The sequence below is a fragment of the Carassius auratus genome, unplaced genomic scaffold, assembly GCF_003368295.1.
Source record: "Carassius auratus strain Wakin unplaced genomic scaffold, ASM336829v1 scaf_tig00007751, whole genome shotgun sequence".
Taxonomy (NCBI): Eukaryota; Metazoa; Chordata; class Actinopteri; order Cypriniformes; family Cyprinidae; genus Carassius; species Carassius auratus.
This window is the reverse complement of record NW_020523875.1, coordinates 66,473-85,010: the sequence shown is the minus strand read 5'-3', so window position 1 is coordinate 85,010 and position 18,538 is coordinate 66,473. Positions and strand designations below refer to the sequence as shown.

General features: G+C 35.8%; 2 protein-coding genes across 3 annotated transcripts; one reads left to right on the top strand and one right to left on the bottom strand.

Annotated features, from left to right (window-relative positions):
- Positions 1-1,030: 1,030 nt before the first annotated feature.
- LOC113071624 (MAP3K7 C-terminal-like protein) lies at positions 1,031-7,812 on the bottom strand. Its single transcript, XM_026244929.1, has 5 exons — positions 7,559-7,812; positions 7,019-7,100; positions 4,847-4,905; positions 2,393-2,508; positions 1,031-1,453 (listed from the first exon to the last, which is right to left on the bottom strand). Exons 2-5 carry the CDS (start codon positions 7,092-7,094, stop codon positions 1,273-1,275), a joined length of 432 nt encoding a protein of 143 aa, XP_026100714.1. The 5' UTR covers positions 7,095-7,100; positions 7,559-7,812; the 3' UTR covers positions 1,031-1,272.
- A 2,561-nt stretch (positions 7,813-10,373) lies between these two features.
- LOC113071629 (T-complex protein 1 subunit theta-like) lies at positions 10,374-15,856 on the top strand. Of its 2 annotated transcripts, XM_026244937.1 has the most exons (16): positions 10,374-10,433; positions 11,331-11,421; positions 11,505-11,584; positions 11,706-11,855; positions 12,133-12,313; positions 12,415-12,476; positions 12,575-12,712; positions 12,849-13,027; positions 13,157-13,223; positions 13,330-13,417; positions 14,134-14,249; positions 14,329-14,400; positions 14,479-14,643; positions 14,740-14,859; positions 14,979-15,111; positions 15,614-15,856. In XM_026244937.1, the coding sequence occupies exons 1-15, from the start codon at positions 10,374-10,376 to the stop codon at positions 15,084-15,086; spliced, it is 1,677 nt and encodes a 558-aa protein (XP_026100722.1). In that variant the 3' UTR covers positions 15,087-15,111; positions 15,614-15,856. The 2 variants fall into 2 exon arrangements, with proteins under 2 accessions (XP_026100722.1, XP_026100723.1); XM_026244938.1 differs by lacking the exon at positions 14,979-15,111 and having other exon boundaries at positions 15,614-15,850.
- Positions 15,857-18,538: the final 2,682 nt, after the last annotated feature.

Sequence of the window (18,538 nt, the reverse complement as noted above, 5' to 3'; positions counted from 1 at the left end):
CTTTAATACTATAATAGTTATTTTACATAAGTTGTGAGTTATACTATTGGTGGTGGTGGGGGGGGGGGGGGTGAAGTGAAATGATGTGTGGCCAAGTGTGGTGACTAACTCAGAATTTGTGCTCTGCATTTAACCCTTCCAAGTCCGCACACACACAATAGTGAACACACAGACAGAGCAGAGGATAGCCATATTGCTCTGACACCCAGGGAGCAGTTGGGAGTTCTGTGCCTTGTTCAAGGGTCTCACCTCAATCGTGGTAGCCAAATGAAGGTGGAAGAGAGCACTGGTTATTCACTCCCCCCACTGACAATTCCTACCGGACCTGAGGCTTGAACCCACAACCTTTGGGTTACAAGTCCGCTCTCTAACCATTAGTCCATTTTCTGGTACAATTTCCATATTATGGTTAGAAATGAACCTGTGATGTATGTAAATGCTACTCACTTGAGTCTAAATGTTGAAAATAACCATGCCATTACATTTTGAACATTCACAATCATAATTCTGAAAAAGAAAATGAAACTTTCGCCAACTAAACAAAGCTCTAGACTAAATAAACTCTAATCTGGAGGAAGCAAACATTTCATGCTGCTAAACTGGTTTGGAGACATACACCTCTGGTATTTCAGCTGTGTGGGAGGGGGGTGTCAGCCATTGATATTTTTGAAGGGTTTCACAATCTTAAAATGAGCAGATCACATTTCGAAAGCCAAGTTCCCTATTGCTGAGTGACTAAACAATGGTGTGTAGTCATACGTTTATCGTCACCTAGCTTGAACTCAAATAGCTGAACAGAAATGTAATTCCTTAATTCCTTTTTTTATGCAACTGGCAGACAGTAAACAGTAAAAACCTTTACTGAAAGTAACAGTTACACTTTCACAGCAGAGCTTTTCATCTGTACAGAGTGTACAGTATAACACCCTCAAAACACACAAATAATTTATATATATATATATATATATATATATATATATATATATATATATATATATATATATATATATATATATATATATATATTCAGAATGCGATGTCAGATATGAGTGAGGTGACCTCTCAGCTCAAGTTTGGGTCACAAGAGCATCAACTCTGAAATAAACCCATATCAGCTTAAAATACATTAAATATACATTGATTAAGTGTCTCAGTGTAAGCACACCGTTTCAAGATCAGTTTTCTGCTTCAGTACATTACACAAGCACTGAAGGAACGCTGAGTAGTAAAGACCCAGAGGCAAAAGATCTTTCGGATTGGAATCAACGAGGGTCACGAGGAGCCCTGCCTCTTGTGACTGATCACTCGGAGCGTCTCTAGCTGCTGTGCGCGTTGGCTATGGACAGTTATCAGATTTCTGTTCTCTTCTGTAAGTATCCTGTATTCTTCCTCAACTTGCGCAAACTCCATCGACACCTTTTCGTCCTCTAGCAGCTCTGCCATGAGCTCCCTCCTGAGTGTGACAAACACAAACAAGGAAAAACACGTTATAATCATTCATTACAGCACTTCTTTAATGACTGTATTTAATTTAATGATGATATGAGAGGTGTGTGCCAAAGTAACATATTATGTGGGTTGGGTGTCAGACAGGTGACAACAGTGGGTGGTTCTGTGCCTGAAACTATATTATAGGAAATGAAACTGTCAACACCATAGTTGTGGGTACCTGGACTGATACGATGAGGGGGGGAACATGATTACAGACAGTAGACATCTAGATAGAGAGACTTGTCTGCGGTTTTTAATTTTTTAACTAGCTCAGAAAGGCAGAGCCAGTGTAAATAAAATCTATTTATGACATTATTTTTGAAAGCATTCTCGTATATATACACAAAAATAGATTCTTAAATAAGTCATGCAATTATGTATTTAATGTTACTTATCTTTATCACAACTATTATATACTAACATACTGTGTGATTTGGAAATACAGATCTACTTTTTAAAACCTCAACAAGGTTTTCAAATAAGGTTTTTTGACAGCGTAAAAAATGGTATACATTTAAGGCTTTACAGTGCACTTTAATTTTCATTAAAGTTTGTCTTTTTAATGTAAATGTTAAAAACACAAAACGTCCTGCGTACCACAGTACATTATGCCAGGTCTTGTCATGATTACACAGGCCTATTTTAACCATTGGGCAGCATGAGTTTTAAGGAAACTAAATGAAGACAGACAATGGCAGCTTTGATCAACTGTCTGTCTGTTAATACTTACAACAGTGTGTGTTTATACAGAACATACTGTAAAAGAGTATATTTATTGATAGTAGAAATGCAATAGCATATTAACAGGGTAATTTACAACTCAATTTGAATTTGAATTTGAAATCAATCTCAGTAATCTCTTGAATACATGTTTGTGTTCTGAGTTATTTTTAAAGCTTACTTTCTGTCTTCCAGCCTGGCGATTTCATGTTTGACCTGGTTGAACTCATTGGCCATCTTGCAGTGGTTTTTGTACACTTCAATGGACTCCTTTAGAGACCGACATGGCAGCACCGGCTAGTGAGGAAGGTGATGACATAATTATTACATCACATTTTTTCAGTGGTGAAATTGTTTTATTTATCCTAATACTTCAGCACAATTGCTCTTTTTAACGAGTCAGTTGACACATATTTTATACAGTATGTTATAGTCAGTTTATATACTTCAGCTAGAAGAGTGACTGGAGATGAATTCAGGAACTTCTTTTTTTTTCTTTTCTCTATGATGCTATATTTGGATTGTCAGCTACATCCTGGAATATACACAAAATCGTCATACGGCCTGACAAGAAGATTTCAATCAATACGTGATATGTGGAAACATTCCTTTTGTGTCAAGAACTTCTTCTTTCGCAATGACTCATGGCACAGTCCTACGGAATATCATCCACACGACAAAACACTTCAACTTCTCCCAGTTTTTCCCCTACTGTGTGGGTGTGCATGTTAAGTCCAACCTGATTTTAGATTGAAGGACAATTTCAGCATTTCAGAGAGTGATACTTTAATGGGGATCTTCCTATAAATGCTAGCAGCACTGTTCTTGTAAACACCATTAATCAACCAGGCATTAATAATCATAGTATAGCCTGTATCATACCACAAATTTAAATAAAAACAAAATAATTTCACAAATGGCTTTATAGATTGAAAAAGAATACATTGAAAGAACCTACTGTACACACTAGTCAGCACATTTCGTGCTTTGATGCAAAGAGACACATGCAAGCTTTCAGAGCTTGCTCACTTTAGCTTTTTGTCAGTCTGAGAGTATTTGTTATTAGTGTAAAAGCCTTTTTTTCTCTCTCAGTAATATAGTAGTTATGAGGAAATTGTATGAGGAAAAAATACTGAACTAGTCATGTTGTCAACAATCAAAACCAACCCTACATGTCAGCATGAAACAGCATTCACTCTCCATTTACTTGCGTAATGTAGCATATTTTTGAGTGAAACAGCATATTTATAGGGGGAAAAATAGTAGACCAGGACATTTTTTCTATCAGGAGCTGATTGGATTGTGAAAAGATGGAGGATATCACTCCGAAAAAGAAAAGCAAGTTATACATTTTGATGAATGATTATGAAGATAGGTATTTGTTTTTCATACTGTTCACAATAAGACCAGTGGAGGTATATTAGATACAAAGTCTGTCATTTATGAGCTCCTCGTGGTAAAAATAAATGTTTTTGTTTAATATTTTTTTGTAAAAACCTATAAAGATTTTTTTATAGTAATAAAGATAAAAGATTTTTTTTATTTAATAATAATTAACAACAGCAACAGTAATAAGAAAAATAATACAATTTATGGGCTTTAGTGACAAAGATCAAATGTTTTTATTTAATAATTATCAGTATTTATTTAAGAAGTATATTTAATAATTATAATAATTAGTGCCGTCATTGCGATTAATCACATAAAAATAAAAGTTTTTGTTGACAACATATATATGTTCATTTATTATGTATATATAAAGACTAGCACACATTCAGTATATAATTTGAAAATATTTGCATATATATATATATATATATATATATATATATATATATATACACACATTTATATATTTATATCATTATATTTTAAATTATGTATAATACGTTTAATGTATAAACATAATATTTTTTCTTAAATATATACATGCATGTGTTTGTATTAATATACACATAATAAATATATAGATTACAAACTCATATATTATGTAAACAAAACATTTTATTTTGGATACAATTAATTTTTTGACGGCACTAATAATAATACATTAATTAGGTATGGGCTTCTACTGACAATAATAATTGTTTTGAATAATAATATTAATAATAATAAATTATGGGCTTCTAGAGACAAAAATGTAATGCTTTATTTAATCATACTTTTGAATTAGTAAATTTATTTTTTATTCCAAATGTATCATTTATCATTTTGATATTATCATTCAATTTTGATTTCCTGTTGACTATGATGATAACTTAAAGGTAAATAAAACTAATGCCATCTTGTGGTCTTACAGAAGCATTGCTAAAACATTTTCTCATTGAGAAAGTAGGATTCTCTAAATATCCCATTAAATATGCTAAATAATAAGTTGCGCTTTAAAGTGAAAATAGCCAAAGGAGTCAAACGATTGACATGACCAGTCAAGGACTGTTAATTCTGCTGTTTAGCGCTAATATTAGCACAGTGGATTTAGCTTTTCGACAGTTTTTTTTCTTGCATACCCGTCCCACTGTTTGACCCCAAACATCTTTATAACATACATCTTCATAGCCAAATGTATAGACTCTGTATTCTAAGTGTGCAGTACTATGCCATATCATGTTTTAAACAGATTATTAATAAACATTACCTGCAGGCGTTGCTCAAGGTCAGGGAATGATGGAAGGGGATCCTCTGCATCTTTCAACTCTGACAGGAAAAGAAAGCCAAAGGAACATGTCTGGTATGAGAATGCTAATGTTTGAGATCTTTACTCCAAGGCCTTAGTGGTGACATCTACATCCATCTAATCAGCTAAATCCTACCACAGTGCACATGACACCACAGCATGTCCAGTTAGCTGTTTACACTGATCCAGGTCCAGTTTCCCTTGTGTAAACAAACATGTGGCTATTCACCTAGAAACTGCTTCCAGATCAGTGCAAAAAGACAAATTTGACCACCACCTGTTTTCTAAATCCTGAACGGACAGATTGAAAGTAACTATCTCCCAGGTTCTTTACAATGACTTGTCTTTAACGAGTGTTCTGACAGACAGCTTGTCTGCACTGATTCCCGCCATGCCAGCTATGTCCAAGTGGGCCTCACTCGCTCATGTTGAGAATCCTCTGATGCAACCTGCTAAAAACAGGCCTGTTTACAGTCATGCATCAGCCAGATGGCCAATTAAAAGATAAATATACATAAAAATTTGCAAGGGCATTATCTGAAACATGATATGCTTGTGATTCCTGCAGAATGTTGCATGACATGACAGGAGCATGACAGTTTCATATAATTTTGGCTGACTGCATATATATTATTTTGAATTTTCCCAACTCTATCTATCTATCTATCTATCTATCTATCTATCTATCTATCTATCTATCTGTCTGTCTGTCTGCCTGAATGTCTATCTATCTATATGTCTGTCTATCTATCTGTCTGTATGTCTATCTATCTATCTGTCTGTCTGTCTGTCTGTCTGTCTGCCTGCCTGTATGTCTATCTATCTATCTATATGTCTGTCTATCTATATGTCTGTCTATCTATCTGTCTGTCTGTCTATCTGTCTATCTATCTATCTATCTATCTATCTATCTATCTATCTATCTATCTATCTATCTATCTATCTATCTATCTATCTATCTATCTATCTATCTGTCTGTCTGTCTGTCTGTCTGTCTGTCTGTCTGTCTGTCTGTCTGTCTGTCTGTCTGTCTGTCTGTCTGTCTGTCTGTCTGTATGTCTATCTATCTATCTATCTGTCTGTCTATCTATATGTCTCTGTCTGTCTATCTGTCTATCTATTTATCTGTCTGTCTGTCTGTCTATCTATCTATCTATCTATCTATCTATCTATCTATCTATCTATCTATCTATCTATCTATCTATCTATCTATCTATCTATCTATCTATCTATCTATCTATCTATCTATCTATCTATCTATCTATCTATCTATCTATCTATCTATCTATATGCCTCTGTCTGTCTGTCTATCTATCTATCTATCTATCTGTCTGTCTGTCTGTCTGTCTGTCTATCTATCTATCTATCTATCTATCTATCTATCTATCTATCTATCTATCTGTATGTCTTTCTATCCATCTATCTATCTATCTGTCTGTCTGTCTGTCTGTCTGTCTGTCTGTATGTCTGTTTATCAGTCTGTCTGTTTTTGTGACTGTTAATTACACACACACACAAAAGAAGAGAAGAGAAGAGAAGAGAAGAGAAGAGAAGAGAAGAGAAGAGAAGAAAAGAGAAGGATGGAATTATTGGAAAGAGTGCTGAGTGTAGCATGTTTATGTGTAGGACTCTATTTATGCTCCACTTTTGGGAAAAAGAAAAAGCAGGGCAATGTTTCTGCAAAGCGTGAAGTATTAAATGCTTTTAAATTTAGGCCAGTGTTCTAAAAGCAAATGGGTGAATCATGCAGCACTGAGGTATTAAAACAGAAACCTGATGCTGCAATGCCCAGGCAGCAGCTGCCATCAAAGCATTTGCCCGAATAGCTGTAAAACACTTTGACAGCGCTGTTGACTTTGTGGCTAGGTGTATTTTGTTTTTAAGATGCCAGAGATCAACTAAAATAGAGAGGGCACCTGTTTCTTTGTTAAGGATGGTAAAAGCTGAATTGATCCCACATGAGAGGCTTTAGGTGGGTTTTGCTTGTTGCCATTTTGGTAGAAGTCATGCATCGTACGGACCGTGCGGAGCGGGGGAACACAACTCTATTTTAGTCTCTCGATCACAGTGTCTTTGTTACAAGCGTGTAAACTCCTAGAATAATAATCTACTTATCCTTACAAGATGTGTTACCTGAGGTTTCGTCGAGACTGAAAGCGATTTGTACTTCAGGTTTATCTGCAGACACTCGTCTAGTTGAGGTGATCATTTATTCCTAGGAAAAGAACAGATCTGGATTAAATGGGTGGATTTAAACCTTACTTATGCTTTAGATGTAAGAGATCTGCAGCCTTTCAGGGGTCATGAATAGGTTTCATCATGTGCCCAAAGTTGCATCAGGGATTAAACAATTGGAGAAAATTCCCTTTGCAGCCAGCAAATGAGATCATACTTCTGTATCAGCTGCACAGTGTTTCTTAGTGTTGAAATGAGTTGTGAAATCATATTTGTGTATGTTTATAGTAATATTATATGTATACTTACTATACTTTATACTTTTTACTGAACATTACAGAAGACACAACCCCAATGTAAGTGTCACAAAAAAGGCTACAACTTGTTAAAAAGGCTATAAAGTGTTGGTTACTGTTACTTTACTTTGTTAAAGCAAAAAGCATAATTTGATAGGTGTAATTTGTACATATGATTAGATGAGACAGTAAAACCCCTTACCTGACAATAAAAACTTATTCGCAGAAAACTGTCAGTTAAAATTTAGATTCTCAAGCCTCAAGAGTTGCTCAGCAAAAGACACAGAGCTGTAGAAACTCCATTGAGAATCCTGTCGATCTTCTTTCCTGTTTATACTGTAAAAAGTCTCGTAGTCTTCGTAGTGTACACTGAGAAGCCAAATGCAGGTTCACAAACACAGCCAAAGTAATAGTTCTTCACCAGGAGGCTGTCAGAGTGGCACTGTGATTCTCTTTGTGCCAGCCAGACTCCACAATTAAATGGCTCCGATGGCATGACTTTACGCTAGAACAATGTCTATCTCTCCAATCAGCTTTGAGTCATCCATACATTCAAGAGAACAATGCAAAGCTTTGGTTTTTGAAGTTGTTTTGTGCTTTCTTTACAAGATGATTCAGGATTGTGGTTTGTGTTACAAATCACACTGTTAGGTTTCTTTTATTGCAAAATAATAATCATTAGTGCAAGCATTCCGAGCTGTGTACATCAAATTGATTGCAAAAGAAATACACACAGAAAAAAACTTAAAATACATTAAAAAATATATATAAATATATATATATATATATAAAAAAAAAAGTATATATATATATATATATATATATATATAAAGATATTTAAAATAATGTAGACTAAATAAAAGATTTATAAACAATAGAATAATAAATCAATACAGTAGAATAAATTACTATATTCATTTGTCTCAAACTAGTTTTAACAATTAATTTGATTGTTGATTATTTAAAGTTATATGAATATTTAACAACATACATAAGGTATATCAAAATAGTTGTACATTTAAATGTATTTACTGAATTTAAAATAAGAAATTGCTTTTCAATTAAAAGTATATTTAAACACACATTGAATAATGAATAAATACATATAAATTATTTTATTTATATAGAATAAAATAAAATGTTATTTGATGAATATCTTTGTTCCTCTTTTGTAGGTCACTGGATAAAAGCATCAGCTAAATGTATAATATATATGTGTGTGTGTGTGTGTGTGTGTAATTTATAAATTAATTTGGCTAAGGAAAAACTGATTAAGTACTCATAAATAAATAAATAAATATTACAGTTTTTCTCAGTCACTTTGGTACATTTCTCAGATCAGAATTGAAATTCTCAAAACTACCTGTTCAATTCTCACATCATTGTGTCACTTGTGCACATCAAAAAAGCAGTTTCTCATTTCTTTGAACAAGTTGCAAATGCTTTGGTACATCCATGCAAATGATTATGTACAATTCTCTGTTGTTTCCTACATTATCAGTTGCTAATGTCATGTTGCTCAAAATGTATTATATAGTTTTCTGTGCAATAGTCTTACCCCCCAAAACATTGGGTCTTTAGTTCATCGTATAAGTCATTAAATGCAAAATGGTTAATCTAGTTGTCATAAACTGCCAAGCACACTTTTTATTTGTATTTTTACACACTATTATTAGATGTTTTGTCAATTTGGCATGAATTGTGCAAGTGAATCTTGACTAATGAAGAGAATGTAGATGATAAACCAATGATAAACCATTTCTCTGAAATAGCTCAAAGGTTCATCTCATGAATCTTCAGTAGGAAAGCTTATACTGTATAGACAAAGGACAACACAAGAGTTACAAATTCTGAAAATGGAATTATTTTCATCTTTGTTCCCATATTTCCTTTTCTATATCACAATGGCATTGTAAAAGTATTTTTTTTTTTTATATTTTTTTGGTCAGACCACTAGTAAAAGTGTAACTGGGAATTCTATCCAGTCTCTTTCAATCAACATCCCACAAACAGTAATGTGTAAATGTGTAGTTTTGAAATGGATATATGGCATACATAAGCATATGGCATACTGTTCAATACAGTAGTTTACATCAGAACATCCCTCCACTGTTAAATTGACAACATGACTAAGCAATTTGACTGTCTTATCCGTAAACTATGACACAAGGACTTGACATTCTGATGGCACTGACATGTTCATTGACACAGATATTTATTTTTGAGAGATGAACTAAGGATTTTGAGCAAGAGACTGGCTTTTGCAGGTCATCCATTGTGTTTTGATATTTGTACGAGTTGTTTTGAGAAATGCACTTACTGTTTTGCAAATCTCAAGAATGATTAGAGAAATGTACCAAAGCGACTGAGAAAAACTGTAAAAGTGTAACTGGGAATTCAATCCAGTCTCTTTCAGTCAATACCCCACATACAGTAATGTGTAAATGTGTACTTTTGAAATGTTTATATGGCATACATAAGCATATGGCATACTGTTCAATACAGTAACTGTCATCCAAAATGTTGCTATAGTTTACATCAGAGCATCCCTCCAGAGTAAACTGTTATATTGACAACATGACTAAACAATTTGACTGTCTTATCCGTAAACTATGACACAAGGACTTGTCATTCTGATGGCACTGACATGTTCATTGACACAGATATTTACTTTTGAGAGATGACTTAAGGATTTTGAGTAAGAGAGTGGCTTTTGCAAGAAATCCATGTTGTTTTGCTATTTGTACGAGTTGTTTTGAGAAATGCACTTACTGTTTTGCAAATTGTGAGTTTGATTCGAGAAATGTACCAAAGCGACTGAGAAAAACTGTAATAGAGCTTTTCTGTAATTGGGTGGGGATCAATCGACTCAATCGGCGCTCCACTCTCTCGCCTGTCTGGACCAGTAATCCGTGTTTCTGCTCTCTGCAGCAGCGCCTGTTCTTTCATAGCTGCATGCTTCTCGTGCGCTGCAGCCTCATCCAGCATCAGTCCATTATCTCTCTTATCTGGTCAAAATGGCACTTCACGTCCCCAAAGCTCCGGGATTTGCTCAGATGTTAAAGGATGGTGCGAAGGTAGGGCTGTTGAAGCATTGTTCTGCTCGTGCTGTGGTGTTTTTTAGAGCGCACACAGTGACTCTACATAGAGGTTTCTAGAACACGGGCCTCATCCCGTCCGACTAACGTTAAATTACTAGTAAAAGCAACACACACTTAAGCTGAAGAATAATATTTTGTACAAAGCCATTACCATTAGGTCTAAATGAAATCTGTCTAGGGTTTGACAGTCATTGGGTTTGATTAGAAAGTAACGGATGAATGACGTTAGCATGTTAGCTGAAGACCCCTCCATCACTCACACTGTTGGAAATCTAGAAAGGAACTAGGAAGTTGATTTTGGTAAACTGTAGAGTCCCAGCTATTTAAATGTACTGTTTTATTTAACGTCTGTAAAAATAATATGACTATCAAGAATAGAGTTTCCCATAAAAGGGCAGTTCCCCATTCGTACTTTTTTAAATTCCCAATTAATTAATTTTGTAACGGTTCTCAATTTGAAGCATTTGAGATTTAAAAAAATATATATTCATTCTCATAGCTCTGACAAATGCAGTTTTGATAAACCTCATTGTATCAGCAAATAACATTACTACTACTCCTGGTTCTTTCTGGTTGATCTAATCCAATGTATAATTACTTTGTGTGTGTGTGTCTGTGTATACACTACTAACGGTGTCTGATTCTGCATGATGTGTATATATATGCAAAATTGTCTCAGTTTCTTATATTATTGAAATGCAAGCTTAAACGGCTGGTCACTCACTGCCTAGTATTTAATTTTGAAAAATATTCTTCAACAACCATGTTACACAATTTTGAATATTTAAGCCACTAACCAGCCACAAATGTTTTCGTTTTCAAAATATAAAAGTGACTTTTGTCTTATGGTTGATATTTGTTTTCCACAATCAGCACTATTCGGGTCTTGAGGAGGCTGTTTACAGGAACATCCAGGCATGCAAAGAACTGGCACAGACCACAAGAACTGCATACGGACCCAATGGTGAGGCTTTTTTGTCCGCTATTATATATTAGGCCTTTTTAGTGACATCACTGGACTTCACGTGATCACTTGATTCTGTACAGGTATGAACAAAATGGTCATCAACCACTTGGAGAAACTCTTTGTCACAAATGATGCTGCCACCATTCTCAGAGAGCTGGAGGTAGATAATAGCAATTGTGATAAAAACATGAATGAATGCCTATCATTTGGAAAAATATGTCTCTCTTTCTTTATTTAGTTTTGAACGTCTCTCTTTTTCTCTTTTCTTTCCTTCCCTCAAGGTTCAGCACCCAGCAGCCAAAATGATCGTGATGGCATCCCACATGCAAGAGCAGGAAGTAGGCGATGGCACAAACTTTGTGCTTGTGTTTGCTGGTGCTCTGCTGGAGCTTGCAGAGGAGCTGCTGAGAATGGGCCTGTCTGTTTCAGAGGTCAGTAATTTACGCCACTTATGCAGTATGCCACTGTCAGGAAAGAGGTTTGCAATGTATGGTTATATCTAAAAACCAAAGTTTTTTTTGGACCCAAAGTTTGGTTTCCCATGCTACAACTAAGCATTTAATTAGCATTTCATTATGTATCAGACCCGAGTGCAATATGAGGGTTAAATTGTATGATTAATTAATGTTGAGACCTGCTATATAAATGATTTGCCTTATGAATGACATATTTTCCTGAGCTGTTGATGATGTTAATTGTTTCTCCCAGGTGATTGAGGGCTATGAGATGGCATGTAAGAAAGCTCTGGAGATTCTCCCCGATTGCGTCTGTACGTCTGCGAAGAACCTGCATGATCTGGATGAGGCCACAGCCATGATCCGCTCGGCCATCATGAGCAAACAGTACGGCAATGAGGACTTCCTGGCCAACCTTATCGCACAGGCCTGTGGTAAGGCATGAATGCTTCTGTGTACTCCGGGGAAATTCAGTTTCATTTTGTGATGAGGTCTCATTTGAATAATGTTATTCTTATTATTACTTATTTTTCAGTCTCTATCTTCCCTGAGTCCGGTAATTTCAACGTCGATAATGTCAGAGTGTGCAAAATTTTGGTAAGTACAAAGTGACATTGAATTTCGGCTTTGTTTTAAATGAAATGAATGCGTGTCTGTGGGTCAGTTTCAGTTCTTTATTTCTCTTTCTTTTGTAGGGCTGTGGACTGAACTCTTCTACGATGCTTCATGGGATGGTATTTAAGAAAGAGACTGAAGGAAACATCACATCAGTGAAAGACGCAAAGATAGCAGTGTTCTCCTGTCCGTTTGACTGCATGGTTACTGAAACAAAGGTAGGGAAATGCTCAGTGAATTGGATTAAACGTGTAAATGAGTTGAAATAGTATTTCCTTTGTGTGATGTTTAAAAATTTTCTCCTTTGCTTTTTTGGACTGTCTTCCTTCAATTTTTCTTTTTGATGTTTTGTAGGGAACAGTACTTATAAAGAATGCAGAGGAGCTCGTGAATTTCAGTAAAGGAGAAGAGGACCTGATGGAGGCCCAGGTGAAGTCTATCGCTGATTCAGGGGCCAGTGTGGTTGTGACTGGGGGCAAAGTTGCTGATATGGCCCTTCATTACGCCAACAAGTACAAGCTCATGGTGGTGAGGTATGACAGAGGCAGATCCCTTCTTTTTTTGTCTTTGTACTGCTTGATTTTTCAGTGTTTTTTATGTGTTGGCTTGTTAAATGAGAGTAAAAGTGACACATCTGATATTTATGAATGCTGTTCACCCAGGTTAAATTCAAAGTGGGACCTCAGAAGACTATGCAAAACTGTGGGAGCCACAGCATTGCCCAGACTGGTGAGTTGTTTAGAGTTTTACTAGTGGCACTTTGTGAGTTGGTGACAAGCTAGATGACATCATTATGTTGTGTTGTTTTTTTTTTTTTTTCTCTCTGGGTAAACAGACTCCCCCGACCCCAGAAGAGATGGGACACTGTAATGGTGTGTATCTGTCCGAGGTTGGAGATACGCAGGTTGTGGTATTTAAACATGGTAAGGAAAATTTAACTCATTACTCATGTATGTTTTCATGTGCATAAAATGTGTATCTACACCACTGTTCAAAAGTTTGGGGCCAGTAAGATTCCAATAAATGTTTACAAAATAAATGAACAATTATATTCAGTAAGGATGCACTAAAGTAATCAAAAGTGACAATAAAGAGAAAAAAAAAATTTAAGCATCAAATCAGAAAATTCTGAAAATTTAAAATTCAGCTTTGCAATCACTGGAATAAATTAAATTTCCAAATACAATTAAATTGAAAACAGTTGTCTGTAACCATGAAAATTATTTTGAAGTCGTGGCCTAGTGGTTAGAGAGTTTGACTCCTAACCCTAGGGTTGTGGGTCCGAATCTCGGGCCGGCAATACCACAACTGAGGTGCCCTTGAGCAAGGCACCGAACCCCCAACTTCTCCCCGGGTGCTGCAGCATAAATGGCTGCCCACTGCTCTGAGAGTGTGTGTGTGTGTGTGTGTGTGTGTGCCCACTTTGGGTTGGGTTAAATGCAGAGCACGAATTCTGAGTATGGGTCACCAAACTTGGCTGAATGTCACATCACTTTCACTTTTTCACTTTCACTTTTTTATTTTGTTAATATCTTACCAACAGATCATGTAGATAGATGTCTTTGTGCCTTTTTTCTTGATGCTGTCTGGCAGTGATGTATCCAGACAGCTCATGGCATCTCAATCCTTTTATTTCTAGATAAAGAGGATGGGTCCATCTCTACTTTAGTAATTCGTGGGTCCACAGACAACCTGATGGATGACATTGAGCGTGCCATCGACGATGGAGTTAACACCTTTAAAGTCCTTGTCAGGGTAAGCTACTTTAAAACTCCACCCCAAAAACACTTTTAAATCATGACAATCATGACCAAACAGAACCATTTCCCCTCAGGATGCACGTCTTTGTCCGGGTGCCGGTGCCACTGAAATTGAGCTGGCGAAACACATCACCTCCTATGGAGAAGTAAGAAAATCGATCCAATTGCATTTTGCTGTTGGCGCAACCTGAGCAGTGTAAATAATTTGAGCATGTCCTCTAAAGACTTGCCCAGGCCTGGAGCAGTACGCCATCAAGAAGTACGCAGAGGCATTTGAAGTACTGCCTCGTGCTCTGGCAGAAAACTGTGGTGTCAAGGGCAATGAGCTGATCTCCAAACTCTATGCCGCCCATCACGAGGGCAACAAGAACTCTGGCTTTGATATTGAGGTGAGGGAAAAGGAGGCAGCAGACCTGAAAGAAGGACCCTAAATCATGCATTTTTGGGTGTAATTGATGACTAAGTATTTGTTTTAAACCATTCAGGGAGAGGGTCCTGCAGTGAGGGACATGATGGAGGCCGGTATCCTCGATCCATACCTGGTCAAGCACTGGGGCATCAAACTGGCCACAAATGCAGCCATTACTGTCCTCCGTGTGGATCAGGTTAGCTCTTCACTTTTCAATTCTGTATCATTCAGTTTCTTATTCTGTCCATATTTAGGAGTATAGGTGCTTTGTTAGCCGCCTCCTTTCTGTTTTATAATGTGATGTGTATATGCCAGATCATTATGGCAAAGCTAGCAGGGGGACCCAAAGCCCCCAAACAGCAAGGACACTGGGACAAAGACGGTTGGGACGAGGAACCAGACAAATTTGATACACATCATTGATAAGAAATCCTAAATCATTGCAAAGGTGCACAAAAACACGCCACTGTTTGGAGTGCCTAACCCCTGGAGGAACTGGGTTGCATGAACACTGTGTGGAAATTCACCATGAATGAGTCTAGCCTGTCGTTACCTCACAATAACCTAATAAACCATACATCAATGGACAGCTTATTTATTCAGCTTTCAGATGCTGTATAAATCTACATTTTGAAAAATTCACACTTCAGACTAAGGTTTTGTGGTCCAGTGTCATGAATATTAATTCTGATGGTTTTGATACTTTTTTAATCAGAGGTAATGAGTATGATGGTTGTCTCCTAAACCTACTATGTTTAAGATCTCGTTTTCTTCACAAGCTCACTAACTTATTTAATTCTGACGGTTTGAATGTCATTTGTGTTTTTGCCACAATTTACTTGCATGCCGCATGCATTAAAAGCACTTTTTCCTCACAGGATATTGCATTGCACACAACTGCCTGTCTTTTACTCTGTAAGTGTCTGATAATGTGTGCTTCTCTCCCACAGATTATAATGGCCAAGCCGGCTGGTGGACCCAAAGCTCCACAAGGAAAGAAGGACTGGGATGAGGATGAATGATATCACTAACCTGTGTGTCTCACCGTCTTAGCTTTTCAAGTGTTGTGTATTTAATATCTAGCCCCATTCTTCTTGTATTTGTTTTTTTTTTTTTAAGGAGAAGCCATCCACGTTAACAATGAGTGGCTCTGAGCTGTTATTCTGGTCCCAATAAAGGCACTTGAGCTGTCAGCATCTTTGTGATTTATTTTAAATAATGCTGGGTGTACAGCAAAATGTAGGATAATTGTTACAGTTTGACTTCCTTGAAAACATTAAATTTGCTTATTAAACTTGGAGTTACAACATTTATGCACAAACTGTGACAGATTATCTCCAATTCACTTAAAGAATGGTTTTTATGGTATATAACTGCAATTTTCCTTTCAGAAAGTCAGTGTAATTACAGTAGTTAGCTAAACTTGCAGCTATTATTTCTGCAGTTACATCAGCATGACCGTGTACTGGGATGGGAATTCTTGCAGCAGCATTTTTTTGTAGACGTTGTTGTGCTGTTAATTCACCCCTTTCTTCCTCGAAATGACGTATTGATATCAATTAAGTGTTGACAACCATTTTTTTTTCTCGCCGTGGTTTTAGTAATATTACAAAGAGAGCATCCACATGAGGATGTGTGCACTTTACACCATCGCCCTCTGCTGTTGTTTTTGGAGCACTTCACTTTAGTGATATATATACTAATATATAGATTATTTGAATGAAAAATACGTTTGTAAACAGAGGGGTTACCAGGATGTCATGTTTGGGGGGGCATTTGGCTTGTTTGGGGGGGCAACATAGACAACTGAAAATATCGGCACAAAATTAAGCTATATTACACACAATCTTTTTTAATGCATATCTTTTTCTCAGCCAGGAACCCAGAGATAGGCACAGGGCCCCTATTAGACTATAGGGCTATCACATAAAAGTTAAACCAGGTCAACAGATATGACAGATTCATATATATATATATATATATATATATATATATATATATATATATATATATATATATATAACAGATCACGGTGTTTGCCTGATAATGAGTGACAGGTGTTTGCTTGTGAGAAGACGTGTTACACAAGTAGGTTACCGAGAAAGACAAGAGAGTTCTTTAAATGAATCTTACATCACGTTTGTATAGACAGGAGGTTAATTAATTTGTTTCTTCTTTTAAGCTGGTCCAGAAGTAGATGCTACTTTTAGGGCTGAAATGCTTCGTGAATTACTCCTAGTAAAACACATTAGCAGTCATTATTTGTAGGAGTTTCTCTTAAATTCGCCAGTTAGGAGCTACTTGTAGCCTCTTATAAGTTTCTTTGTGAATGCGGCCCCAGGTAAAAAAATTTTTTTTTTTGATATTCTCATTTGAACAGTATGAGAACAGTATTTGAATGTTATTCTCTGGTTGTAAGTGGCTTTGGATAAAAGTGTCTGCTAAATTAATAAATGTAAACATGTAGGCCTAGAAATATATTAGGCCACAGGGTGTCAGGAGATTTAGAGAGTTAAAATAAAAGCTATTTTTGTAAAACTATAAGAATTTCAATTATGATATGATTAGCAGAGGCAACATAACTTTTTTTAAATATAGTTTTATTTTTATTTTTATTATTAGTGGTGCTTGCCATAGGCAAATATTATTATTATTTTATGGGGGGTTGGAGTCTGTATGGGTTTGGTCTCCCTCAGGGGTGGGTGATATAATAAAAATCGAAAAATTTTTTTTTTTTTTTTCAGAAATACCATGATTTTATCATGATATTTGTCATGTTGGTTTTTCTATTTTGCTAGCTGTTTGAGCATCACAGCCAAACTAATTTCCCTATTATAAAGCCTTTTAAGGTAACAAAATATGAAAGAGTGTGGCAGATATTTAGGCCAAAGGGCATGGATTAAAATCTTTGTCATTATTTTATCTTTGTTATTAAAAAATTAGAACAAAGATACACATTACAAATACAGATATTATACAAATAAAGTGCTTCATTTTCAGGTACAAGGGGTGTATTTAGCAGGAGCATTAAAAAAAATTAATGAACAAATATAAAAATAAAAACTATATACACTGATTCCTATTAAAGCAACTGAATTAACGTTTTTCAGTCACGAGTATAGAGTATTGATTTTTCTCTGTGTGTTTGTTGTTTCATTAACATATAATTCACCCAAAAATGTAAATTGTGAAGAAAAAAAATCAGAATGAGTTTCCTTCTTCTACTAAATAAACTCTATTTTGAATAAGGTGGAAAACCAAACAGTTGCTGGTTCACAGTAAGTTCCACAGTAATTTCCCCCCTACTATAAAAGTCAATGTGGACCAGCAACTGTTTGGTTATCCTAATTTTTCAAAATATCTTATTTTGCTTTCAGCACAAGAAAGAAGTTAATATAGGTTTTGGACAACATGTGAGTGTACTATAAACAATGACAGAAATAAAATTTTAGGGTGATCTATCCCTTTAATTCACACGGCAGCATGAAGCCTACTGTCCCTTTAAGACCTGTGCGCCTCTAATATTCAGACATGCTTCCGTTTCTTTCAGTTGTTTACTTTCATTTTAAACATATGAGTCTATACATAAACCTTGTGTGTTTTGACAGTATTAGCACAAAACATAACTTAGTAATCAGGCACAGTTCGAAGGGCATTTTCGTTTTCGGGCCGCACTTTGTGCTCAGAAAAACCGCACGTCAGAAAAGGACACGAACGAATTAAACGTTTAAATAACCAGTAAGGATTTAGACATATGCAAAAAAAAAAAAAAAAAAAAAAAAAAAAAAAAAAAATTGTGAATGAGTTAACTGTGATGTTAATGTATGTTGCAGTATATTAATCCCGCTGGGCAAAACTGCAGCTGATAGAATGTG

What these genes read in the sequence shown, in the direction of transcription:
- LOC113071629 (XM_026244937.1), top strand. Translation starts at nt 10,374, where the DNA reads ATGGCACTTCACGTCCCCAAAGCTCCGGGATTTGCTCAGATGTTAAAG. An exon ending in TGGGCCTGTCTGTTTCAGAG is followed by an intron (nt 11,856 to 12,132) that starts GTCAGTAATTTA and finishes TGTTTCTCCCAG; the next exon opens with GTGATTGAGGGCTATGAGAT. An exon ending in TACAAGCTCATGGTGGTGAG is followed by an intron (nt 13,028 to 13,156) that starts GTATGACAGAGG and finishes CTGTTCACCCAG; the next exon opens with GTTAAATTCAAAGTGGGACC.
- LOC113071624 (XM_026244929.1), bottom strand. Translation starts at nt 7,094, where the DNA reads ATGATCACCTCAACTAGACGAGTGTCTGCAGATAAACCTGAAGTACAA. An exon ending in CAGTCTCGACGAAACCTCAG is followed by an intron (nt 4,906 to 7,018) that starts GTAACACATCTT and finishes TTTTCCTGTCAG; the next exon opens with AGTTGAAAGATGCAGAGGAT. An exon ending in GCCAGGCTGGAAGACAGAAA is followed by an intron (nt 1,454 to 2,392) that starts GTAAGCTTTAAA and finishes TGTCACACTCAG; the next exon opens with GAGGGAGCTCATGGCAGAGC.